This window comes from Vespula pensylvanica, chromosome 2 (genome assembly GCF_014466175.1).
Source record: "Vespula pensylvanica isolate Volc-1 chromosome 2, ASM1446617v1, whole genome shotgun sequence".
Classification (NCBI taxonomy): domain Eukaryota; kingdom Metazoa; phylum Arthropoda; class Insecta; order Hymenoptera; family Vespidae; genus Vespula; species Vespula pensylvanica.
Genome location: NC_057686.1, coordinates 6,247,025 through 6,272,979, shown reverse-complemented (window position 1 = coordinate 6,272,979; position 25,955 = coordinate 6,247,025). Strand labels below are relative to the sequence as shown.

The 25,955-nt window shown below is 29.9% G+C and overlaps 6 protein-coding genes across 11 annotated transcripts in view; 3 read left to right on the top strand and 3 right to left on the bottom strand.

Moving 5' to 3' along the window:
• LOC122638007 (fasciculation and elongation protein zeta-2) overlaps window positions 1–11,333 on the top strand; it is a 13,569-nt gene extending 2,236 nt beyond the window's left edge. The window contains exons 2-8 of the mRNA XM_043830607.1: window positions 870–1,122; window positions 8,188–8,310; window positions 8,417–8,573; window positions 8,738–8,846; window positions 9,082–9,420; window positions 9,684–9,749; window positions 9,831–11,333. Coding sequence (XP_043686542.1) covers window positions 870–1,122; window positions 8,188–8,310; window positions 8,417–8,573; window positions 8,738–8,846; window positions 9,082–9,420; window positions 9,684–9,749; window positions 9,831–9,847 — 1,064 coding nt within the window. The 3' untranslated portion in view covers window positions 9,848–11,333. The remainder of the gene's footprint in view (window positions 1–869; window positions 1,123–8,187; window positions 8,311–8,416; window positions 8,574–8,737; window positions 8,847–9,081; window positions 9,421–9,683; window positions 9,750–9,830) is intronic.
• A 1,244-nt stretch (window positions 11,334–12,577) lies between these two features.
• On the top strand, window positions 12,578–15,011 carry LOC122638013. The gene is made up of 2 exons (XM_043830615.1): window positions 12,578–13,323; window positions 13,530–15,011. Exon 2 carries the CDS (start codon window positions 13,530–13,532, stop codon window positions 13,953–13,955), a length of 426 nt encoding a protein of 141 aa, XP_043686550.1. The 5' UTR covers window positions 12,578–13,323; the 3' UTR covers window positions 13,956–15,011.
• On the bottom strand, window positions 14,034–15,794 carry LOC122638008 (arginase-2, mitochondrial). The gene is made up of 7 exons (XM_043830608.1): window positions 15,460–15,794; window positions 15,303–15,375; window positions 15,013–15,218; window positions 14,778–14,941; window positions 14,567–14,682; window positions 14,380–14,502; window positions 14,034–14,299 (listed from the first exon to the last, which is right to left on the bottom strand). The coding sequence occupies exons 1-7, from the start codon at window positions 15,550–15,552 to the stop codon at window positions 14,064–14,066; spliced, it is 1,011 nt and encodes a 336-aa protein (XP_043686543.1). The 5' UTR covers window positions 15,553–15,794; the 3' UTR covers window positions 14,034–14,063.
• A 53-nt stretch (window positions 15,795–15,847) lies between these two features.
• LOC122638006 (fumarate hydratase, mitochondrial-like) lies at window positions 15,848–19,000 on the bottom strand. Of its 4 annotated transcripts, none has more exons than XM_043830606.1 (8): window positions 18,805–18,943; window positions 18,092–18,153; window positions 17,850–18,005; window positions 17,539–17,739; window positions 17,113–17,395; window positions 16,772–17,034; window positions 16,308–16,697; window positions 15,848–16,236 (listed from the first exon to the last, which is right to left on the bottom strand). In XM_043830606.1, the coding sequence occupies exons 2-8, from the start codon at window positions 18,092–18,094 to the stop codon at window positions 16,108–16,110; spliced, it is 1,425 nt and encodes a 474-aa protein (XP_043686541.1). In that variant the 5' UTR covers window positions 18,095–18,153; window positions 18,805–18,943; the 3' UTR covers window positions 15,848–16,107. The 4 variants fall into 4 exon arrangements, with proteins under 4 accessions (XP_043686541.1, XP_043686540.1, XP_043686538.1 ...); XM_043830605.1 differs by lacking the exon at window positions 18,805–18,943 and adding an exon at window positions 18,241–18,613; XM_043830603.1 differs by lacking the exon at window positions 18,092–18,153 and having other exon boundaries at window positions 18,805–19,000.
• Window positions 19,001–19,137: 137 nt separating this feature from the next.
• On the top strand, window positions 19,138–21,101 carry LOC122638011 (deoxycytidylate deaminase). 2 transcript variants are annotated; one of them, XM_043830612.1, is made up of 4 exons: window positions 19,138–19,812; window positions 19,920–20,152; window positions 20,217–20,430; window positions 20,514–21,101. In XM_043830612.1, exons 1-4 carry the CDS (start codon window positions 19,778–19,780, stop codon window positions 20,755–20,757), a joined length of 726 nt encoding a protein of 241 aa, XP_043686547.1. In that variant the 5' UTR covers window positions 19,138–19,777; the 3' UTR covers window positions 20,758–21,101. The 2 variants fall into 2 exon arrangements, with proteins under 2 accessions (XP_043686547.1, XP_043686546.1); XM_043830611.1 differs by having other exon boundaries at window positions 19,917–20,152.
• Window positions 21,102–24,114: 3,013 nt separating this feature from the next.
• The window catches only part of LOC122638005 (N-alpha-acetyltransferase 15, NatA auxiliary subunit), a 37,884-nt gene continuing 36,043 nt past the window's right edge, over window positions 24,115–25,955 (bottom strand). For both annotated transcript variants that reach the window (XM_043830600.1, XM_043830602.1), the window contains 3 exons: window positions 25,736–25,929; window positions 25,526–25,634; window positions 24,115–24,798 (listed from right to left, as the gene is read on the bottom strand). In XM_043830600.1, the coding sequence (XP_043686535.1) occupies window positions 24,287–24,798; window positions 25,526–25,634; window positions 25,736–25,929 (815 nt within the window). In that variant the 3' untranslated portion in view covers window positions 24,115–24,286. The remainder of the gene's footprint in view (window positions 24,799–25,525; window positions 25,635–25,735; window positions 25,930–25,955) is intronic.

Here is a 25,955-nt window from a genome sequence, read left to right as displayed (position 1 = left end):
TCTCTCTCTCTCTCTCTCTCTCTTGGCACTACGAGTTTACGAAACGGTACGAAAGCGCCGTAGCGCAAATAGTTCCATCGAGAACGGAATTTTTTTATTTATTCTCGAGAAAATTGTACGTTTCATTAATATTGAAAACAAGATCGATTTTTCCATCTGTCTCTCTTTTTTTTTTTCTTTTTTTCTTTCTCTCTCTTTGTATCCGTTTATCTCTCTTATTCTCTCTCGATATTTCTCTCGCTATCTCTCTCTCTCTCTCTCTCTTTCTCTTTCTTTCTCTCTCTCTCTCTCCTTCTGACTGCTGTCTCTCCGTTTCTCTCTAACTAACTTTCATACTCTTTTTCTCTCTTTCTCGGTATATATTCTCGTTGTTTATTTTTAAAGTATATGTAAGAGTACGGGTGCATAAAAAGACGAGCGACCGTGTCCGATAAATTTTCAAAAGCGACGACCGCTCGAGTTATAATCAATAGCAAACACACCGACACTTTAAATACATGTTATTTGCGTGAAGCTATATATCTTTCTGATTAATCGATCGATCTCGAAAAGGGTCACGTTCGATTAGTATACATATGTAGTACGTCGATTAATATAAAATTATGTGTGTACGTATATAACAGAGTGTATCCATATAATTATTTATTAATTCTTGTAATTATTGTAGCGAACGTATCTTTTGAGATTGTAGTGAAATTTATCGCAAACTTTCAACGATCGTAGTTTCGATTAAATCGATTGTTAATTTCGATTTATCGATTTGTCGTTCCTCGGAATTTGTTATTTAATTGAAGCTTGCGTATGTAATCGTTTTTTCTGATCTTTTCGGTCGTTATAATAAATATACTTTCTTTTTTGTTCGTTCGCAGAACAACTTTTGGATGCCAGTTTAGATACGAGTTTCGGTGAAAATTGTAACGCGAACGAGGGACCGACCAATCACGACAACAGTACGGACATCTTACAGGAAGGTACTTTCAGCCCTTTCAGTGGTAGTCTCGAAGACCTGGTTAACACGTTTGACGAGAAGATAACTTCGTGCTTTCGTGATTATGGCACCGATGTTGAATCCTTGGCACCGGTGCAAGTTAGAACGCAAGAGGAGATTATGAACGAGTGCCAGTAAGTCGTTTATCTCTTTATCGATATTTTTCATCCTTCCTTACCGACAGATAATCTCTTATTCTTTCTTTTTCTTTCTTTCTTTTTTCATCAAAGAATTATATATGAAAAGAAACTAACCAATTTATTCTAATATAATTTATTTTATATATATATATATATATATATATATATATATATCGTATTTGCATGTGTCTGTGTGCGCGTGTATATAATTATGAAAGCAGTCCAAGTAAAAAATCTACAAAAATTGAGTTTATCGATTGATATCCTATTAGATCGATTTACATTATAATTTATTCGAATTTAAATTTGACGTGTTCAAAGCGTGTTCCATCTAATGGAAAGATTCGTAGAAAGATTTTCTAACCTCAAAAGTATGCCGTTCTAAATTTACCGACTTTCTCTTAGAAAAATTAAAATTATTTTAATGGGCCAACTTTGACTCGACCCCTATCGACTCGAATTAAATTGGAGAGTACTCTCTTCTTTGTTGCTAAACACGTGAATCTACGTTAAAATGGTCGAGTTTTAAAGAGCTTTAAAGAATAGACAGGTGTCCTTTAGTTTGAACGAACGAACGAACGAACGTCGGAGCGTGGTCCCGCAGGTGAAGCTCAACGAAGCATGAAATTGTATCTTCTTCGGTGTGCGAGAACGCACCGCGAGCCACCCGTTAAACTCCCTTCACATCCCTTCGCATCCCTTCGCTCTCTTGCGTACGCTTTTCACGCTTGTAGTCTCGATTTCTTTCGAGTCCGTTCTCGCCTCGGTTAATGCACAAGATAAACCTTCGCAGAAAACTAACCTAACAAATAATTTTCGAAACAGGGAGTACCTAATTTACAAAAATGATAATATCCATCCGTAAATAATTAGCGCGAAATTTTACACAATACACGTAGGTCGTATCTTTCTAAATCTTAATCGAACAATAAATATTTTCTTCGACGTATAATAATAATAATGATAATAATAAAATCAGTTCAACATCGACGATAACCTACAATATGATGTATGATTAAATCATTCCTTGTAAATTGATAAATCATATAAATAAATATAGTAAAAATATCAATGACGTAACGTCAGCCTGCTATTAAAAAAATACTTTCGGGTATCAATTTCTTTTAAGTAAATAAATAAATAAATAAATAATTTCAGTTGGATAATAACCTCTAGAAACTACTCGAACACGAACGTATAATTAAATGATTCCTTGTAAATTCGATAGATTCTAAATGACAAACAAAAATATATAGTAATAATATCGATGAAACGACGTCAACTTGAAAAAATAAAAGTGTACATACGTCGATCGTATCAATTAATAAATATGATCTTTAACGATCGTGTTTATAAACAAATCGAAAGATCGGTGTGAAATGAAATGAGGGATGTTACTAATAAACATATAAAAGTTGAGAGATCAAAAAAAAAAGGGTGTGCGAACGATCGAATAGACACGTGCGACTAACCGGCACGTGTCTCTCTCTCTCTCTCTCTCTTACACACACACACACACGCACGCACAAAGAAGACATAGACACATATATAAACACAGTCGTTTCCGCAAGGATAAACGCGTTGAAGCATATCCGGTGGTCGGACGTCGTCGCTAATCCTCCCATTCGTCGAGAATTCATCGAGAAAGGGCTTCCGTGAGAAGCTCGTAGAATAGAATTTTGTCTCGATCTCTTTTCGATCCTATACATATGCATGTATATGTAAATAAGTTGTGTGCATACATATGTGTGTATGTGTTACGCTCTTTGGTCGCGTAATGACCAACGCATGGAAAAATCGGAGCGCGTAGTACTCTCCTCGAGAAAGAGAGAACTCCTTCTCTTCTTCTCTTCTTCCCTTCTTGCCTCTCTTCTTTCTTTCACGGCGTCACCAGAGACTTTCTCGAGAGCTGTATCCCTCCTTCTACTACTCTTCCTCCTCTTCCTTTTCGTCTTTCTCTTCGTTCATGTATATATATCTCTTGTTTCTCCGTATATGTTTGTATCTCTTTCTTGTATCTCTCTTATATGTGTTATTATCTTGGATGGTATGTCGTTTTCTTTATGTTTATATATTTTCTTACATAAGTGTATGTATGTATGTATGTATGTATGTATGTATAATATATTTGCATAATAGTTTTCTCAGATGTTATATAATGACATATGATCAAAAATATTAATATATTATTATTATCGTTATCTTGTATAGTATTGTGCGTGTATGTGTGTTAGTAAGTAAAAGTATATTTTTATTTTTTAATAATAACATATATATATATATATTGTTTGTAATATTTTTGGTCCTTTTGTAATACCTGAGAAAATTATTAAGTAAATTCTCTTTTTCTTTAGGTTTTTGTATACATTTTTATTTCTACTTTACATGTATTATTCTCTCATATATATATATATGTATATATATATATATATATATATATATATTTGATATTTCTGGTTATATGTCATCACGTAGCAGCTGAGTAAGCTAACAAGCGAATTCTCTTTCTCTGAATTCTCTCTCTTTTTCTTTCTATTTGTCTTTTTCTCATTCTCTCTCTCTCTCTCTTTATATATATATATATATATATATTTCCATCTCTTTTATATACATTATTATTATCATCTTATATACTAATATATTCTTTTTTTTATACGTCTATCTATTTCATTACACAAATATATATTATTTGACATTTCTTCTTATATGTCGTCATGTAACAGCTGAGAAAGCTATTAAGCCATACCTCTCCCCCTCTCTTTCTTTCGCATTTCTTCCTTTTTGGGGCCATACTTGCCTTTCGAGTATCCGCAGCTCAATATATCTCTTGGTATCCGACAACGAAAGGATCGCGAAGGTTCTCGACGAAATGTCGGCGAAAAGGAGCTTGCAGAGTATATATCGCGTCATATGTAAATGGCGGACCGACCTCATTTCGGTCGCAGGGTCGTAAGGTCGTTGACCTCTTCCTCTCTCTCTCTCTCTCTCTCTCTCTCTCTCTTTCTCTCTCTCTCTCTTTCTCACTCTTTGTAAACGATATAGATTCGATCGAAATTGAAAATGAGATGATATTCGTAAAGCTTCGATCGACGTCAAAAGCATGAAAATTTGATCTCTATCTTTCTCTCTCTTTCTCTCTCTTCCCCATTCTCCCTCTTTCTCCCTATGTTTTGTCCTCGTATCGAGCTACACTCGCAGCAACAACCCTCCAGTGAAGGTGGAGGAGACGCAAAGAGCGCGAAGAGCCCGACATCGGTCAATATCGTTGCGCACGCGCTCAAACCAAAGCCGTTTTGCCGTTCGAGAAACGCTTCGTTGGCTTTGCCTACCTCGAGGAACCTGAAACCTTTCCTTCTTCTCTTCTTCTTTTTCTTCTCTTCCTCCTCCTTCTCCTTCTCCTTTTTTTTTCTTTTTCTTTCTCTCTTCTTTTCTCGATGATTATTATACATACATCGTATCATCGCTTAAAAGTCCCTTCCCTATTTTCTTTCCGATTCAATGAACATCGAAATTATTTACTTCAGAGTAGATATTTCTTTATAAATAAATAAAAATATATACAAACATACGTTATATAGGTAGATCGTCTCGTCGATTAAATTCCCACCTATTCTGTTTCTGATGGACGATGACACGAACATTAAAATTATTTATTGGAGTCAATGCATCTCTCTCTCTCTTTTATTTTTATTTTTATAGATATTTTGTCAAAGTCATCGATCAGATTTTGAAAGTGCGAGATGGAACATTAAATTTCGAATATATTTCATTTTCATTCATCTTTCTGCTTTCTCTTTCGATGATTATTATACATACATCGTCCTGTCGGTTATATTCTTTCCTATCACGTTTTCTATGGCACGAAAATCGATGTTAATTACTCGAATTAATGTATCTTTTCTTTCTTTTTCTTTTTTTCTTCTTCTTTTTTTTTCTCTTTCTTTCTTTTTATTCTCGTAAATCTTTTATCTAGTTCAGAAATTGCCAAAGTGTTAAACATTAAAATATGAAAATAATTTATATGTTCATTATATAAGATAGTTTAGAATTCATTAGATTATTAAAGAGATGAACTAATCGAGAATCGTCGAATAAATGATTCAAAGTCGATTCAGCAAAAGATCGCACAAGAGAATTACTATTTCAGCTGGTAATTATAACAAACGTAATTGTAAGTTGAAATATTATAAAACTTGATTTTATGGTTTATTTTATATTACAATTATCTATATTTTAATAATCTAGAAGAATTTAGAAAAAGAAATTTTTTAATGTACCGTCTAATGATGGCAAACTTGGATAAACATAATACTGTTCTTATTTTGTTAGTGGATTAAGTTACATTTTAGATTTTTTGTTCAACAAAGAAAGCTCGAAAATATATGAAAAAAATTCAATTATCTCTATTTTATGTGAGTAACCGAACACTTATGAAGGAAGTAGATGGGGATATGATGGATGTGTTACCGCATAATTTTTCATAAATATTTTCGTATTCTCGAAACATCACAAAAAAGAAAATTACGATATCGAAGAAGAAGAAAAAGAAGAAATCTTTAATATTATTCTAAATTAAGTTAACATGATTATAATTAAAAAGTGTAACTGAATATATAGTTTCTTCTTTTGAATAAAACTGAAATATTTTCTGTTATCAATCATTTGTAAGATGTTCGAATAATTTTGAAAGTAATCTAAATCACATATATGAAGTATCAGAAAACATATATTTTTATAACGATACTTGTAAAAATTCGTAATCACATGAAATATATACATTATAATTCTTATTTTTAATATTTTTTTTGTCTTCTTATTTTTTATATCGATTTATGAAAGGTTAATAACAAGTCGATTGATTTATTTGTAAAATGTATTACAATTTTATATATTATCTATATATACATATTGAAATCTTGTGAATTTGATTGTTAATAAGTTCAATCAAATTATATAATTCACTCTATGTATATATATATTTTTGTGTCTAATCATCCTATTTTTTAGTATATCAATATACAACTACTCCATTCATAAATGTCCGAGCAAATATCTCACGAGTGATTGAAGTTTCAAGAAAGTTTAATAAGAGAAATTAGCACGGCTCTGAGTCAGCTATAAAATATATGTACAATTTTTTTTTCTGTTTCTCTTTTTCTATAATTGACCTTTTCGAATTATAAAGGTCGACATAGTCTTTTTAAATGGATACTTATAATTATAGTTTTTTTTTTTCTTTTTGTATTTATATCAGTATTCTATGTCAATCAAAATTATATTTAGTAAAAAATTATTGTATATTCAATTATTCATTCTTTATAAGATAATTGATATTTTAGTGTTAAAATAATTGGTTTTACAATTTGGAAGATAATCGTCAGACTACATAATATTTTGAAGTCGATTATCTCGAATAGGATCATTGACCTCTAACTCGTTAAAATATACGATTGCTTAATTTGTAAATAATGTATTTGTATAACATGAAGTGTGAATCTGTTAGTTAGTCGTTAAAACGTCGATTGTATCATAAACGATGCATAATAGCAATTTTTTATTACATACGAGTTTAAAAAAAATAATTACTACTATATAATATGTAAAGAAAAAAAATTTATAGGAATCCATTAAAATATTTATTGTAAAGAAAAAAATACTATATCGGCCTTCATAATTCGCGATGGTTACGAATAAAAAAAAAATGTTCGCATGATATTTGCTCGGATATCTATGAACGAACACCTTGTCTATTGCAATATTATTTTTCTTTTTTTTTTTTTTTATATATATATAATCTACATCAAAATCTTGTAAATTGATATATTAGTAAAATTGATCAAATTATACGATTCATTCTATATAATTTTTTTTGTAACTATTCTATTTTTTGTTATCCATATATCTGTATAATATATTGCAATATTATATTTATTTACAATTATATATGAAAAGAAAAAAGTAAAAATAATTTGATCTACTTATTTATCTTTCTCTTTGTATTTCTTTTTTTTTTTCTTTTCTCTTTCAAATAAAGAGACACGAGTGGGTCGAATTGACCTCGATTAGTCGAGGGGTTAAACGAATGCGACATCATCGAGCGAAGCAACGGTCTCTCGTTCTCTCTTTGTTTTCTTTCTCTTTCTTTCTCTCTCTCTCTCTCTCTCTTTCTCGAAAATATTCATCATCATCATCATAACTTCCGCTGCTACCAACTTCCACTTACTTTTAGATCTATCCGAAGCTGTTAGAGATCCGATTTGAAATGTGAGATTATGTTGGTGAATTTGCAATTTCCTCTTACATATGTAACATGGGAAAATCTCAAACGACGTATCCGTTCTCCCTCGAGATCGAGATTTCCTTCGTTCGAGATTTTTTTTCTTTCTTTTTTTCTTTTTCGATTTTTAATCTACGATGAATTTCTCTCGATTTATTATCGTTTTATTAAGTTCAAAAGTTCAATATTGTTTAGTCGCGTTGTGATTCTAATTTAATTTTTATTCTAGAATTTTCTTGATAACAACATTTATTTTTAACCATACTTATTGTACATTCGAGTTTAATATCAATTAATCGTCTTTTCGTTCTAATTTAATTTGTATTTTCTAATTTTTTTCAACTAGAATCTTAATACTAATTAATTCTGTTATCATTCTAAATTGATCTTTATTTTTTAATTCTCTTGATAAATACGTTTACTGTTAATTACTTTGTCCATTTGTATTTTCTTTACACTTATCGGGCTTGCAATGTTCCATATGATAAAAACTATTTCTTTCCGTATTCCACTCTCGTTTTCTTATTTTCTTTTTTTCTTTTACTTTTGGTACTTAAAAGATATCTATGTGAAGCGTTTGGAATGATATTATTGGAAATGACGACATATTAATTGCAAAAGCTCGTGGAAATTCAGACACTGGTGAGTTATTCGTGATACATAACGATATCACGGAAAGGATATGAGTCAGCTAATGCGATGGTACGCGTAATTGGAGTAGGAGACGTATCTTTTGCAACATGTCTTTTCGACGATACTGATCCATCTTGTTTTATGTGTAGGATGTGGTGGACTATCACCGGTACTTTCGGCAATATTTTACCGATCGACTGGAGCAAATCTTATGCAAGAAAAATGCACATGCCAGCATTGAATCTTAACGAGGCACCGATTTCATTGGAAAGGTATAGAAAAAAATAAATAAATAAATAAATAAATAAATAAAAGAAAAGAAACAAGAAATCTTCTTCTTTATCTTTACTTAAATTTTTTTCTTCCTTTTCGCTTTAGACCGGAATTAGAAGATTTAAGTAGCGAAGACGAAGCTGTAGCAACGGATTTGGATATGCACGCTTTGATTTTATCTAGCAGTACCGATACTCATAGCCCAGAGGAACCTTTGAAAACAGCTGAAGAGGTACTTCGTGAGATAGATGACATTATGCAGGTAAAAAGCTTTTGGAAAATCAATTATCACAATTTTGGCTAATTAATGAGAAATAACGATCTAACGATTACTCCTCTTTTTCTGTCCTCCTTTTTCTTTTTTATTTTATTTTATTTTATTTATTTATTTATTTATTTTTTTTTTTTTTTTAATAAATATTTTAGGAGAGTCCGTCTATGGAAAGATCACCTGATTCCGATGGTTCCTTGCTTGACAGCGACGAGGCATTGGAAAGGAGTAGAGAAGTTCTTGGCTCGCCATTACATGAGAAAAGTATGGGGAATTTATTTATTTATTTATTTATTTATTTTTCTTTTTAAGATAAGATTCTTCAAGTATATGGCATGTCCTGTTTGATTTAACTATCTTCAAAATATTTATATATTATCTTATCGCGTATTATTAAAAATCACTGAAGATATTTAAAATAATCAAATGGAACACCCTGCGTGTATGTGTGTATGTGTATCGTTTATTTTGAAAATATTACAGAATGAAAATATTTCAGAATTGAAACAATTGACTTCGAATCAACTTACCGAACTACTCGGAGAAATGGAATCACTTGTTGGAGCATTGAGCGAGACTCTCATAGCTGAACTCGCATTACGAGATGAGCTAGAATACGAAAAGGAATTGAAGAATCAGTTCATCTCACTTTTGTTGGCAGTACAAAATCGACGAAGGCAGCATCATGTTACAAAAAAGAAAAACCAAATGCAGAATGGTACTAGTCCGTTACCGCAACATAGGTCGTTGCAAGAATCGAAATACTTGACCACTGTCATTCCATATCACACGGACAGCGGACCACCAGATAATCAGGCTCTGCAAGTTCTTATTAAAAGTAATTCAATTAATTTTTGTCTGTTTGTAAAAACAATTACTTTTAATTTAAAATGAATATGTTCTGAATCTGCGAGAATTTATTTATTTATTTATTTATTTATTTATTTATTTATTTATTGTTCTATGAAACTCGATCGATAATTAAAAGTAAAGTTTATAGCTTAAAAATATTTTTAACATATTAATGAGATTAAAAATAGCGATAGTAGAAAACAAGAAATTTGCATTTTTATTATTCTAACGTGTGATATTTTTTTGCAGTATTGAAAGCAATTAGCGAAGATAGTCCAACTGTACCAACTTTGCTAACGGATTATATTCTCAAAGGTAAATGATATGAAGAATTCTTAATAACAAATAAAGAATGATTACTCTAAAAAAAAAAAAATATTTATCTTTCTGTTTTAGTTCTCTGTCCTACTTAGTGAGTGTACAGTCGATTTCCTTCGGAGATACTCAAAAGTCCAAAACAATGATTGCTCTCTTCTTCTTGCCAATGCTCTGCAACCATCATCGTACCGCGTGCGTTGTATTTGAAACAACCGTTCTTGCTTCTGAGTTGTACTTTAATATTACACTCGATGTGTATTGGCTGTAGGATTAGAAGTGGTAACCTGATATTCTCATCTAGTCTTAATTTATATACATATATATATATATATACATATATATATATATATATATTTATATATTTATATATAAGGGGTGATCCACGGGAATGTTCGTGATTTTAAATGATACTCCGAATACTGCTGGACATAAAAGAAATATTTATTACAGCTTTAATAAATCTATAGATCTTGAAGAATTATAATACATAACAATATTCTATTTTAAATGTCTCGTACGAAAGAAAACGTTCGTCGAATGTTAACCATTCGGTTGATGACTTTCTAATGTGTTCAGCGCGGTTGAACACGTTAGAAATTGATTGATTACAATATACAATACTTTCTAACTGTCCCCATAGAAAAATCTTTTTCCAGGTTGCATTATCTCTAGATTTGTCGATGTTACATGTCTGGCCAAGTCTTTGAATTTGACAATTCCAGATCTTTTTATGAGGACATTTAAAGAGCTGTGCATCGCAATCGACTAGCCAATTTGAAAATAATGTTCACCAAGTCGTTAGTTAACATATATCGTCGAGCAATATCTAATGTGTTCATCTACACTCAGGAGTATCTCTAGCAGAATGATGTACATTTGATGGACATTCCTTTTCGTATGAGGCATTTAAAATGAACTATTGTCATGTGTTACAATTCTAAAAAATTTGTAGATTTATTTAAACTATAATAAATATTCCTCTTATATTTAGGAGTGTATTCAATATTATTTAAAGTCTAGTAGGTTTTCTTTGACCCACCCTTTATGTATTTATATTTATATGTATAAATAAATAAATATATTATATATATATATATATATATATATATATATACACGTTTAATCTGTATATTGTTTCCCATAAGATTTATCACAAGTGTACATGTTTTATGGAACTACTGTGATGCATATTTACGCATAATTCAAAGTATATTCATTTATATACATACATATATATATATATATATATATATATATATATATATCACATGAGATTTGTATTGGTTCAGTTTTTGTAATCTTTTGTATATATAAAAAGAAACGAAACGATATTACATCCGGATCGGAATTTATGACAGTAGTTAAAAAGATTTAAAAATATAAACTACTTAAGTTGAACAAATGCAAGCAAAAGCTATTTCTAGGATTAGTTTCTACTCAAAATTGCACATACGTTTCTTAAGCCTAGTGTGTAAATTGTTGTAACGCCAGTATGTTTAGAAATAATCGATCGATTAAGAATGTTACGCGCAAGAAAAAAAGAAATAAATAAATAAAAGAAATCGCAATGCTAATAATAAATAGATTCATTTTTTTATTCTCTTCTTTAATTTGCTCCCATGAACCAACATTGATTCATTTAGCCAGCATAAAAAAAAAAGTTGTGCTGCTGTTTCTCTGATGTTTAATTTTCCAAATGTTTTATCGAGGAGGTATTATAATATCTATAATTTAAAATGCATCAAATTAGAAATAATTCATGCATTAATATTGTTAAGGTTGTTCATTATCACTAGTTTTGTAATATTTTATACCAACAATGAATATAAGGGTAATTCTTGAACGATTTTGATGAACAAGATTTTATTTTAAAGATGAAGGTTCAAGCAAGGATATTGCTTTCTCGAATTTTTTAAATAGCTTTATTTTTATGCTTAAATTATTAACGAAACAAAAAACATCATTTCGTCATACTCGCAAAAAAAATCCAGGATAACTTATTTAGTCATTTTAACGAGCTTTCCTAATAATTCTAATGCAAAAATAAATAAGATCTTTTAAATAATTTCATAATTATTTAAACGAAATATATACGGAATACAATAAACTAATATTTAAACAATAGCGTACATTGCTTTCAACATGCGTTAAATATAAAATAATTTCAATTTAAAATTTATACACAGTTAAATTTTGATCGAGTCGTTGATTACATTTAATATCAACGAAAACAAACGTTTGACTGACTTCCACATTTATCGATCCAGTCTTCTTTTCCATTCCGACGAGTAAACATAGAAGTTTTCTCTTTCCAAAGTCTAAAATTAAACAATTAATATACATTCGATAATTTTATAATTGTTTAAACATTTCTAGTTTCTCATGGATGTGTTTCCTTGGCTGTGAACTCTTGGGCGAGAAACTTTTTTTCTTATTGATTTATCATTTTTTATTATCGAGAAATTTTTACTTTTACGCGGGAGTTTGAAATCTTTCATCAGATACGAAACACATGTTAAATAGTGATAACTGATACTTCCGGTGTTGAAAGATGGAGCTATCCATAAATCAAATCTTAACCACCTGCTGTTAATCAAGAAGCTTGAATCTTTCATAAATGGCATGTCATCTTGGAATTTGGATTTTAGAATAGAGTCATCATTAACTCATGGATCTCCACATGCAGCAACCTCCACGTGGTGAGATCTGGGTCGGTATTACTTGCGATAAATTAAATTCTAAATCTAGATTACATAACGCAAGTACTACCGGGCGAATGGCTGTATATCTCAGTGCGTTTTCAATATTTTTTCTTTCTAATTAAACATTAAAATATCTTATATTGCTAAACGTACTTTCATAGATAAACAGATTAGATGTAAAATTCTAAAGTAATTTCTTAAAGAAATGCACTGATTCTAATTTTGTAATTATTTTTATTTTTTGTTACACGTTCTTATTAATTCTTATTTATGACTTTCAGTTTAAATACCACATTTTCTATCGCCCTTATTCTCGTCGTCATATTCACATATTTCAAAAGTATAAAATTTGTACAATTAATAAATACTTTTTAATTAATCTATCTTTAGAGAAGTATAATCTGGTATATGGATTTTTTCCTGTTTTTAACAGATGTACTACTACTTTTATGATATATAAAAATTTCTATCATAGAGTAATTCGATCTCTTAGATTATACATAAGAGGTATATAACTTACGTAAGCTTATATATATAATAGATGCATAGTTGGGATAGTATTTCTCTATTGCACTTTTAGTTCGTACTTTGTCCACATTTGTCGCTGAAGTCGCATAGAGGTATGAAGAGTTTTAAGGACTCTTCCATGCCATATAAGGGGGTGATATAATAGTAATACAATATTATCAATTGATATGTAAAATATATAATTTTTCAACTAGTTGGAAATAGTTAATAGGTTATTTTTTTAATAATTACGTTATTTATGATTATCTATATAATAACATTTTTATAAATGACTGAACGGTGAAGAATATTAATAGTACACATGTCATATAACCTCAAATTCTCGAAGCAACATTACGAAGGTAATGTTGGAAATTTAACAATTTGTTTAATTCTTCTTTTACAAATATAATTTAAATTAATAAATTGGAAAATGAAATCGGTTCCAGAAAAAAATTTGTGTTAAAATAAGTGAATAATTTTTTTTTTTTTTTTTTTTTTTTTTTTTATCGAAGCAGAAAGCATTTTAGTAACTTTGTGTATAACACGAGTCATTTATTTAATACAGATGATCTCGCTTCAAACATTAACAAAAATTGCTAGTGTTACTGGTTTTATAGTAGCTGGAACAGGATATGCATTTCGCTTCAAAATACAGAATGATCTTCGTAAAACTAAATTATATAAAGATGGAATGCAATATTTATACAATCATCCAAAAGCAGTAGATTTATTGGGAAGTCCAATAGAAGAAAAAAGAGTGAATATAAGTGATAATGAAAAAAATGGAACAAAGGAAAATATTACTTGGTTTACAGTTCCTGTCATAGGATCTCAAAAATGTGGAGAATTACGTATCGAAGCTAATATAGTTAATAATGCTGAGAAAGAATTGGTTGCGAATATTTATAAGGTAGAACTAACGATTAAAGAAATACCTGGTAAAGTGTTTGTGATCAAAGATGACAGTGCATCAATAACAAATATATCGTAGTTAGATTTATAATATATTAATTATAAAAAATTATTTTAATGTAATTAATATTTGTTTATATAAAAAAAGACAAGTGTATTTAAATTAAAATACAGATTTATTTCTATGTTATCTAAATGTTTGTAATGGCATATCAGTAATGCCTTTAGGAACTTTCAAACCACGTCTACTATATCCTAAAGCAGCTTGTATAATGTATATTGCAGCTTCTATAGTTAATTTAACATCTCGTTGATCGCCAATATAAGGATTTACTTCTACTATATCAATAGCATTTAATCTACGAGTTCTATGGATTTCTTCCATTATATGAATTGCTTCTCGAAGAGTTAATCCACCACGTACTGTAAAAGACAAGATAATATTTATGTGCAATATAATTTATAAAATTTTAATTAAAGTATGAAAATTACAAATTGTATACCTGCAGTTCCTGTACTTGGAGCTTCCAGAGGATCTAGAGAATCAATATCAAAACTAACATGCAATGATTTTAACCCTTCAGGATCAATTTTATCTAATGCCATAGAAATTGTATTATGAATACCTAAAATGATTAGTTTATAATAGGAGTAAAGATTAAGATGTTCAAGTTAGAAAATAAAGATTACCAAATCTTTCAACATCTTCCATTCCAAAAGCAGAAATACCAAATTTTTCGATAACTAATCTCTCGTAACTATCTACAGATCTTAATCCAATGTAAGCCACATTTCTAATAGATAGCCTATAAATAAATACACACATTATATAATGCTATTTGTTTCATGTCGAAATAAATTCATTATTCTTATTTAATTTTTAAATAATATAAAAACCTACATTGGTTTCTGCCAATCCATTCCAGGTAAATGTGGCCAGTAATCAGAAAGTTCAGTCGTTAATAATGCTACAGGCATTCCATGAACATTTCCACTTTCACTAGTCTTATTAGTATTTAAATCAGCATGCGCATCAACCCAAAGTACTGCAACATCTTTCATTGCCTATTTAGAAAGTGAATTTAATGTCTATTATATATTACTCGTAGAAAATAAATTGTTCTTTTAAAGCATACTTTAACATGACCATCTATAGTTCCAATGCCTAAGCTGTGATCTCCTCCAAGCGTTAATACACATCGACTATCTTGTAATATTTGTTGAACTTGTTCAGATAAAAGTTTAGTACATGCTGCTACATCTCCTAAATGTGTCATATTATTTACATTGCCTGTACCTTGTGCTTCATATATTATATCTCCATAATCTCGGACATCTAAACCTATTAGAAAAAGATAAAAACTATATTTTTATATTTTTATATAATACATCTGTAATTTAAGTATTTACGATGAAAATTAATTACCTAATACTTCTAGTTCTTTTATAAGACCAGTATCTCTAATTATTTTAGGACCAAGAGCAACACCTTTCTTTCGCTATAACATGTTGAAAAAAAAGAAAAAAAAATTTAATATTCGTAATCATTATCGATAAAACAAAATTTTATAAATTAGATTTACCTGTCCTTTTTCAAAAGGCACTCCAATTATACCAACTTTATTGTAACTACGTGCACTGAACATTCTTACAATCGTTCGAAATTGTGGTAACATTTTGTTTACACACTACTGCAACGTACTGAATGAAAGTTTAGATGAAAATTCTTTGAAATTATCAAGGTTATTACACTTTGACCTATAACTTTGATAAAACATGTGCAGCATATTTTATAAAAAACATATATTACAACATATTTCTGATATGATATTAACGCCAATTACGCAACATACGTATTAACCGCGTTTATAATCCGATATATTTTCTCGAATATCTAAAGATAATATCTTGTAAAATAAAAGAACATTTTCATCGCATATATATTATTGTTAAAATTGATATAAAATGTTATTAATTTAACAATAAATAAACATTTATTTTATTGTACCAAATACATAATTTATATGGTCATTTTCATAATTCAACGATGACGAATATAAAACTGTGCTTGATAAGACTAATAATAGAATAATTGAAATTTTAATAATGTTATAGAACAATTTTTTCGGTTGTCTTTTGTATAATGGGAAAAATTTTCAATTAAAAAGTGCATATATTTGTGAATATAAGCTACTTCAAAAATAACACATTTTAGGTTATTTTCTTTAAGTTTATTTAGGTCCAATCATGTCTTCAGGTCTGACCCATTGATCAAATTGTTCAGCTGTTATTCCATTTTTCAATGCAGCTTCTTTTAGAGTAATTCCTTCTTTATGAGCTTGTTTAGCAATAGTAGCAGACTACAAAATATTTTGTGTCAAATTTATATATCACAAAGCTTATGTTAATGATCGATATGAAACAAATATACCTTATCATATCCAATGTGTGGATTAAGCGCAGTAACCAACATTAAACTTTCATTTAATAATTTCTTAATACGTTCCTCGTTCGCTTTTATGCCGACAACACAATTCTTTGTAAACGATACAGCAACATCTCCTAACAATCTTGCAGATCGTAATGTATTGGTTACCATTACTGGTTTAAATACATTAAGTTCGAAATGACCATTACTTCCAGCAATAGTTGTAGCAACAAGATTTCCCATCACTTGACAACAAACCATGGTAACTGCTTCGCATTGAGTAGGATTAACTTTTCCTGGCATAATCGAGCTGCCTGGTTCATTTTCTGGTAAGGATAATTCTCCTAAACCGCATCGAGGACCACTCCCCAAAAATCGTATATCATTTGCTATCTGATAAGTGCATAAAAGTAATACAAATACAAATTATGTTGTATAATTTAAGAAAAAGTAAGAAATATATATACCTTCATCATAGATACGGCAACGACATTTAGTGCACCATGTACTTCAACTATAGCATCATGTGCAGCAAGAGCTTCAAAATAATTTGGCGTTGGCACGAATGGTAAGTCAGTTAATCTAGCAATCTTTGCAATTGCCTTTTCACTAAATCCTTTTGGAGCATTCAATCCTGTTCCAACAGCTGTACCACCTAATGGTAATTCGTATAACCGTGGAAGAGTATCTTTTACTCTGCAAATTCCATTTTGAATTTGTCTCACATAGCCTAAAATTAAAAAATTAAAAATCATTATTAGAGACATGCTATTTAATTTTACTTATACTTATTCAATCAAATTTAAACCTGAAAACTCTTGTCCTAATGTAAGAGGCACTGCATCTTGAGTATGAGTTCTTCCAATTTTAATTATATGCTTCCATTCTTCTGATTTACATTTTAATGCCTCTAAAAAGCACTCTAAACCTGGCAGAAGTACTTTGTTAATTTCTAAAGCTACAGCTATGTTCATTGCAGTTGGAAATGTATCATTAGAACTCTGTGATTTGTTTACGTGATCATTCGGATGGACTGGTGTCTTCGATCCAAGTTTTCCACCAAGTATTTCAATTGCGCGATTAGATATTACCTAATTAACATCTTTTTGATAAATCATATAAATCATATAAATCATATAAAAGTATTATAAGTATATTATAGGAGCTAACGTAGTATATAAAAGTGTAGATAAGTATATTACAGGAGCCAAAATATATTAGATAAAAAACAAACCTCATTAACATTCATATTTGTTTGCGTACCAGAACCAGTTTGCCAAATCACTAATGGAAAATGTTCGCTATAAAGTTTACCACTTATAACATCATCTGCAGCTTTACTAATCGCATCAGCAATGTTTGCATCTAATCCAAATTCTTTATTTGCTTCAGCCGCAGCTTTCTTTAATATTCCCATTGCGACAACAATGCCATACTGTAAATCAATCAGTGTTCATTTAACAAAAATAGAACACTCAAATTAAATATACTAATACAACAAATAAAGAAAATAAATATTTTTATGAAATCTTGGATATATTTTACTATAGTAGACTTCCTTACAGGCATGCGTTCATATACATCACCAATAGCAAAGTTCATCATCGATCGAACAGTTTGTGCTCCATAATATTTATCATTAGGAACTTTTACTTCTCCAAATGAATCTCTTTCAATTCTGTATCCTTCACTTTCACAATCCTGCAACAATTACTAAAAAGTTAATATCTTAATAAAAAAACATTATTATATAAAAATAAACAACTATTGTATAAAAATAATTTTACCATCTCAGAGTTAGTTGATATATTAATATTAATAAAAAGTATGTGCTTATCTCAATATGGATCTGTGGATTGAAGGACAAAAGAATATAAAACTATGTAAGTTACGAGATAAGTGTAATAAGTGTTGGTAGCAATATATGTAACCATACATAATCAGTACTATATAGAGTTGATCAAACTGCTCACGATTTATATGGACAAAAGAGCTACACATAAATAATATAGGTAACACTGTATAACTTTAAAAAGATAAATTAATGCTTAAAGATCATTATAATTAATTGATTAACGATCAATTAATAATAAAGTATTAGAAAATTATATTTCGATTATTGAACTTTATATAATTGATCGAACATAATTGAAAAGAAAAAGATATTGCTAGGATTTATTCCACTTTATTTTTTTGGCCTGACAAGTAACAGAGACATCTCTATTAAATATTAATTAACATATGGATATCCTTTTTAACACAAATATTATACACTAATAAATAAAAATCGATAATTTTTAGGTGCGTGTGAAGAATTTTATCTTAAGTTGGCACTTGAATGATTACATAAAAGCAACATCTCATTTGTTATCACAATAAAAATACCAATTTTCACTTTTTTTTTTTTTGTAACATGGACAAAAAAACTTTTAATATATATATTTTTTTAATTATATATAACGTTTTATCGTTACAATTTCATTCGTATTTAATTTAGTACCTGTTTACTGTTACACGTTCGTGATGTACTTAAGGACAATCTTAAATTAAGAATTACTGGAAGATCTTTGAAATGACAAAGTTTTAAAATTCGGGGCTTGAGAATATTTAATGCCATTTTTTATGAAGTTAATGCTATTTAAATTAGTTCACGATTTAGACACACACATATATATATATATATATATATGTATGTATGAATAAACGTTGGTGTTCTGAATGTCTCTTAATCTTTCTAAGGGACACGATGAACGAAACGACACTTATACGATAGTCAATAAGATTGAACAAAATATACTCGTGCAAATGGTATATAACTTACGATTGTATTAACAGATGGCGCTGAAATCGCTATTATACAATTCTAGTTAATTTTTCATACGTTTTCATTATTTTAAATAATTATTGATCGAGATTAATTAATACACACGTAGATTATCAAAAAATATTAAAATCCATATGCTCGTTAGGAAGTAAATTGCTAGAAAATAAATACGATAAAAATGATTGAAAAGAGATGGAAACAGTAGTGTGCCAAACGTATCTTGTTTGAATAATATATAAATTATATAAAAGGAAATTATTTACAATTTTTCTTTTTCGTTGAAAAAATTATTTTATAAATTAAATATCAAACGAAAATTTAAATTTCAAAGAATTTGAGGAGATATCGAATCAGAATGGGAATAGAAATATATTCCGGCGGAAGTCGTATTTTCGTTGGAAATACTCCATCCTTTTTGATACATCTCTTTTTTGAATAGAGACGATAGTTTGTTTAATGCTTCACGCTACTTGAATTTTTGTTTGCATCGTTAATGTCAATGTGGAAATAAATAAATAGATAAGGACAGTAGATAAAGCGTATCTTCAATAGGTATCAATAAGATAATGATAACTTTTGTATTTGATGAATTCAGTTGATATTTAATGTAAATTTAATAGAAAGAAATATATTAGAAAAATTATTTAAAATGAGTGTGGATACAACTTTACATTCAGACGAACGGTAAATGACAATATATCTTTTTTTGCAAAATTATTACAATATCTATCAAATTGATAAAACAATAATTTATTTATTACACGTACACACACAACACACACATACAGCAGTCTCAATTGCAAAAGATCAACGTACATGGATTGGGATGAATATTTTATGGCTGTAGCATTTTTAGTTTCAAAGCGTAGTAAAGATCCAGTTACTCGTGTAGGAGCCTGTATAGTCGATAATGAAAATAGAATAGTAGGTGTAGGATACAATGGTATGCCCAGAGGTTGTAGCGATGATATATTTCCTTGGAAAAAGAAGTCTGGTAATAAATTAGATGAAAAAAAACTATATGGTAAGGATGGAACTCGTATTATATCATCTTAAGATTAATTAATATTAATAATTTATCTTTACAGTATGTCATGCCGAAATTAATGCTATTTTAAATAAAAACTCTAATAAATTGAAGAATTGTAGGATGTACGTAGGTCTTTTTCCATGTAATGAATGTGCAAAAGTAATTATTCAATCTGGACTGAAGAAAATTATTTACATGTCAGATAAATATAATTTTAAAATTAAAACTATAGCAGCGAAAAGAATGTTTGATGCTGCAAATGTTAAGTACATGTATGATTTACCTTTTTTTTTTTTTTAAACTGTTATACTTAATGGGTATTAAGAATATTAAATCTATTTTCTTCTTATTATAGACGATATATACCAAAAAACAATAAAATTGTGATTGATTTTAGTGAAATTAATCACATTCCAAATACGATAAATTTAGATTCTGCCCTTGTTGAGACTAGTTGCGACAAACAGAATCGTAATGATAACGACTGTGATGAATCAACTTTATCATTAAAAAATGATAAAAGTTCGACGAATGCAGAGAAAATTGATGATGCGAACGAAGAACAAAATTTAACTGAAATGAAAAGTTTAATGAAATAGTATTTTTATATAGATTATGTATATATTTGTTTATTTATCGTTTATTTTCTTCTTGACATGGTATAGGTCAAATCTTATTTAAATAAGACGTCACCATAACGTCACAATTGTGACTTACTGCTGCACAGATTGGTATTCTCAGAAATTCAGTCAATATTTACATATAAAATTTAATGAAGAATAGGTACAAACGCAGGTAGAGAATACCACTTCTTTTAATTTTTTACACATATAGTTAATTTTATTTTCCACTTTTATCGGCCGTGGATATGTAAGAAATAAATAAACTAATGTACAGAAAATGAATTAATTTTTGTAATAATACAAGTATAATATTAAGTATATATAACACAGTATTTTTCTTTTATGAATTACCTGCTGTACAAATGTAATGGATGAAAAAGAATGTAGTATGGCATGATAGAAGCATGTAGTACAACTTTTTTGAAACAGTAAAGTAAGGACGATTGAAACTACATGTTTAACGTGTCTATATCGTTATAGTAATAGAATGATTGTAAGTCCAAAGATATATATATATATACATATATATATATATATGTATATATATATAATATAAGTATATATGAATATGCTTATGTACATACTATACACGTGAAAATTCATGTTTTAAAATGTGTCGTTTTTTTTTTTGTTAGAGATGTAACAAGAAAAAGTATGTCGTGAAAAGGACTGTTCTATGAATTAACTGTACGAAGAAAAATGTATATAATAATTTTCTTTTTCCTTAAATACTGGAACATTGTAATTTATGGGATATAGGTAAAATATTTACATCTATATCTTATCTAAATCAAGATCAAGGCAAGGACTAAAGGCAAATCTGGATTTAACATCTGAAAAATATGTGCGATCCTTATTCAGCATTATTTATTTTTCTAAATTATTTATGAGCAAGATAGAAATTTTCATGAAGATAGGTAACAACCTTCGATAAAAAATGGAGCAATTAACGTATAAATCTTGTTGAGAGATTGAACAGTCACATAGAAGTTGCGTTGTATTCTAAAAGAGAAAAAAAATAAAAAAAAAAAAAAGAAGAAAAAAAAATATATATATATATATACCAAAATGAACAACAAAACAGTTAATGCATTAATTCATCGATAAAGAAGCATCATTGGAAACTTACGAAAAAAGATGATACTTGATGTATCTTAGAATTTCGAAGGAAACTGTCTACACTGTATAGAAATATTTAATGTATAATTCGTTATTCAAGCTGTGACAATATGTATAATGATCAGATGACTACCGATGAAAACGAATGATACTTACAGATAAGATGCTTATTTGTAGCATTAATTGCATAGCCCTGAGAACACATACCATGCATTTACAAAATGAACAGCTTTTTTTTCTTTTTTTCAGTTGTGTGTATCGTTTGTGATTATTTGATAATATTTTCATACAAGATTCCATCGATTTCTATATCTTTTATATTCGATATTTAGCATTTTCAAATTGTGGGAGGGTAGATTTTAAGTATAATAAATATTGGTATATTATAATTGATTATAATTGGACGTAGCTACCTTACGAGACGTTCGCGAATTAATCATAGAGCGAGTATGTGACCATAACACGCCCATACAGAATAATATTTTTCGACTGAAAAAAAATTATATCCTATTATACCATGGAAAATAGACAGACTGGAAATAGATTATATATTGGCAAAGTATTGCTGGAAGTATGTACAAAGATTATTATTATCATCATCATCATCATTATTATTATTATTATTATTTTTATTATTATTATTATTATCATCATGATCATGATCATGATCATAACCGTCATCATTATCGTCATCGTCATCGTCATCGTCATCGTCATCGTCATCGTCATCATCATCATGAATATCATCGTTAACATTATCGTTATCGTTATCGTTAGCTTGGTAATTATCATTCTACGATATCGATGTCGCATTTTAAACTGAGAAACCTTCGTTAAGAAAGAATCGTAACTTATGAGTATCTATTTAAATATCTCAGACGAAAGCGAGGTAATCATAAAGATTCTCGATTTATACCGGTAGGCTTCACTGTTATTTTTATTAAAACTCCTGTAATCCTGTTAACACATACAGATGCATGATATTCGTTTATCGACACTTATTGATTTCAATTTATAAGATACTTTGGTAATTTGCGTATACAATACGCACAGTTTAATGATTCTTAATAGTAACTTTCACAGAGACTTTCGTAGATGAGCACAACTACTTTTCATTTAATAAACTGTTCGATGGAATATCATCAGGGTCTCCAATCAAAACGCAGATCATTACCCTGAACGAACGAACTAATCAAACGCGTGTGTATTTTGTTTATTTGTTTGCTTATGCAAGCGTGTCTGTGTGTATCTATCTGTCTGTCTGTTTGTCTAGGTGTGTGTGTGTGTGTGTGTGTGTGTATGTGTGTGTGTTTGAGTGTGTATTTTGTTTTCTAGAGAAGAAAAAACATTAGAAATATCGCATATTCACTTGATTTAACCAGTTCACAAGATGATGTGAGACGAACCAGAAGAATTAGTTAGTTTATACGATATGGAACAAGGTCCATCCAACTGCAGCGACGGACATGCATGGTACAGTTTTAATCGATGCTCGATGATAGTCTAAGTTTTCGCGGACTCTACACAGTAGAGTGTAATATTTAGGCATCGCTGGAGACAGTACATCCCTTAATATTCGAGTAGAAATACTCATTAAGCGCGCGCGTTATGAATGTATACAAGTCTTGTTTGTTTGTTTGTTTGTTTTTTTTTTCTTTGTACCAATATGTTAGTCTTGCACGTCTTATTTTATACACTGCACCGCTCCCCGTTCCCCCTCCCTACCCCCCAGTACACTGTTAATATTCCTCACTTTTAGTCAGTCCTCTTACGGTAATATTTAAGATCGCAAAGCTCTTGACAAATAAAGAGCATTTTGATCAATTTGTTCCAATTCTTTCATTCTTTCTTTTCTTATATTTTTTCTTCTATAATATTAATCTATGCCAGTCCTTCTGTTAAATTATATTAAAATTCGGGACCGTATAGGAGTCTCTCGGTGCCGTCACGTCTCGTCGTATTACAATTGATTAAGTTTCTTTATCCAGCACCGTTCCAGCCACTGTTCCATTCACTGTTTTACACTACATGTTGAAGATTTTCTAGGAACAGTCATGACCTATGGTACATGCTGTCGCTACTTGTTTCATCGATTATTCGCCAATTCCTTTTTCTTCTGTCTCTCTCTCTCTCTCTCGCTCTCGCTCTCCCTCTCCCTTTTCCTCTCGTTCTCTCTCTCTCTCTCTCTCTCTCTCTCTCTCTCTCTCTCTCTCTCTCTCTCTCTCTCTCTCTCTCTCTCTCTCGTTAATTCCTAAATTGAATATTTTTTTTTTTTTTGTTAATCTTTCGACGTAGATCGATAAGTTTCGATATTTCACCTCTCACGATTGCCTCGCCTAACTACGTAGCAAGCCAGTTATACGACGCTAGATAGCGCGTACCTGGATCAGTTCTTAATAGAATTCTCCTTGTCTTGATGATTGGCAGTAGGTTTTGTTTCCTGCAGCCGAAACGCAGTAGCATAAGGGAAAAGTTTGTGACATTTTGATATAAACTCGGCTATCGTACTATCGCAGTAACCAAAGTCACCGTTTTGCATTGATTCGAGCACCTTCGTGCAATTCTTAAGCGTCACATTTTCAAGTTCATCCGTATTCGTAACAAGAGACAAGGCTCTCGCTTGAGCCGAAGGGTCTAAGAGGTACAACATTCTTGCACCTTGAAGCAAATGCGGCAGAGAGTTCCTATTTTTCTTCAAGTATTCCGCATTCAGTTGTACCGCCGTCGAATCTGAGAATATGTCTGCCGTCTGTCGCTTCACAACTTCACCTACCGCACCCTCCAACGACAAACGACTTGTATTTAATAAAAATCGCACCAAACACGTATGGAGATCTGGATTATTCGCGTCCAGCCTATGAGCACGCTTTATTGACCGCAACATTAACAGAGTACGACCTGGAAAATATTTTAAATTAGTTTTAAATTAGTTACGTAATCATCATTATTATCATCGTCATCGTCATCGTCATCGTCGTCGTTGTCGTCGTCGTCGTTGTCGTCGTCATCGTCGTCGTCGTTGATATATTTCTTGTTTTTCCAGGTTTGTTTCTTTTTTTTTGTTTAATTTTGATCCTGTATACAATGTTATTTTTTTGATGTATTCACACCAAAATTATAGTATTAGTTATATTAAAAAAAAAAAATATGTTGAACTACGGATATGAAGCGACGATTTAATTTGTGACGATAAGATGCGTATGAAGTGGCAATTTAATTTGTGACGACGAAATAGACGTGAAGTGACAATTCAGTTTGTGATAGTGAAATGAGAGAAATTTTTTTTTTATGGAGGAAGACATAAAATTTGAAGATTATATAATTTAGAATAGAAATACTTATTATTTTATATATATGTATTATTTATATATATATATATATTATTTTATAAATAAGAGATAGAGAGAAAGAAAGAGAGAGAGAGAGAGAGAATTTTAAGTTTTATAAAGATATATAAGTTAGAAAGTTACTTCATAATACCATGTGTTATAATCACATATTCTACAATTTTGTGTTATAACTATAACACACGATATATTATAGAGATAAAAAAGAAAAAAAAAAAAAATTTGATAAGATATCCCTTCTCTCATATTTATATTCATCCCGATTAAAATTTCATTACCTTTACGAATGTAGATTTCAAAAGCCATTAGATGCGTTTCTATTCTATTTGATGCCAGATCCTGAAGTGGTTGTAAAAACTTTATCGCTTGTTCCAAAGGATCTTCAACCTGAAAGTACATTCATTGTATTTGATTTATCCGAATCGAAAGGCTTGATCGTACTCGACAAAGAACGTTCATAAAATAAAATTTTAAGATCATATACCAACCCTTTCCAATTTCTCTGGAATAAGTTCGTCCAATGTAGGTTGTTCTAAATCAGGATCTGTTTGTTGTCGAGATTTGTTATGTTGTTCTCTTTTTTCTTGAGCTTGCGCAGCCTGTTGTCTTTCTAATTCTGCCTTCCTACGTTGTTTCCTTTGTTTGTTCCTAAGCTTCTTCAACTCAGACGGTGCCAAATTTTCTGTTGATGATCAAAAAGAAAAAAAA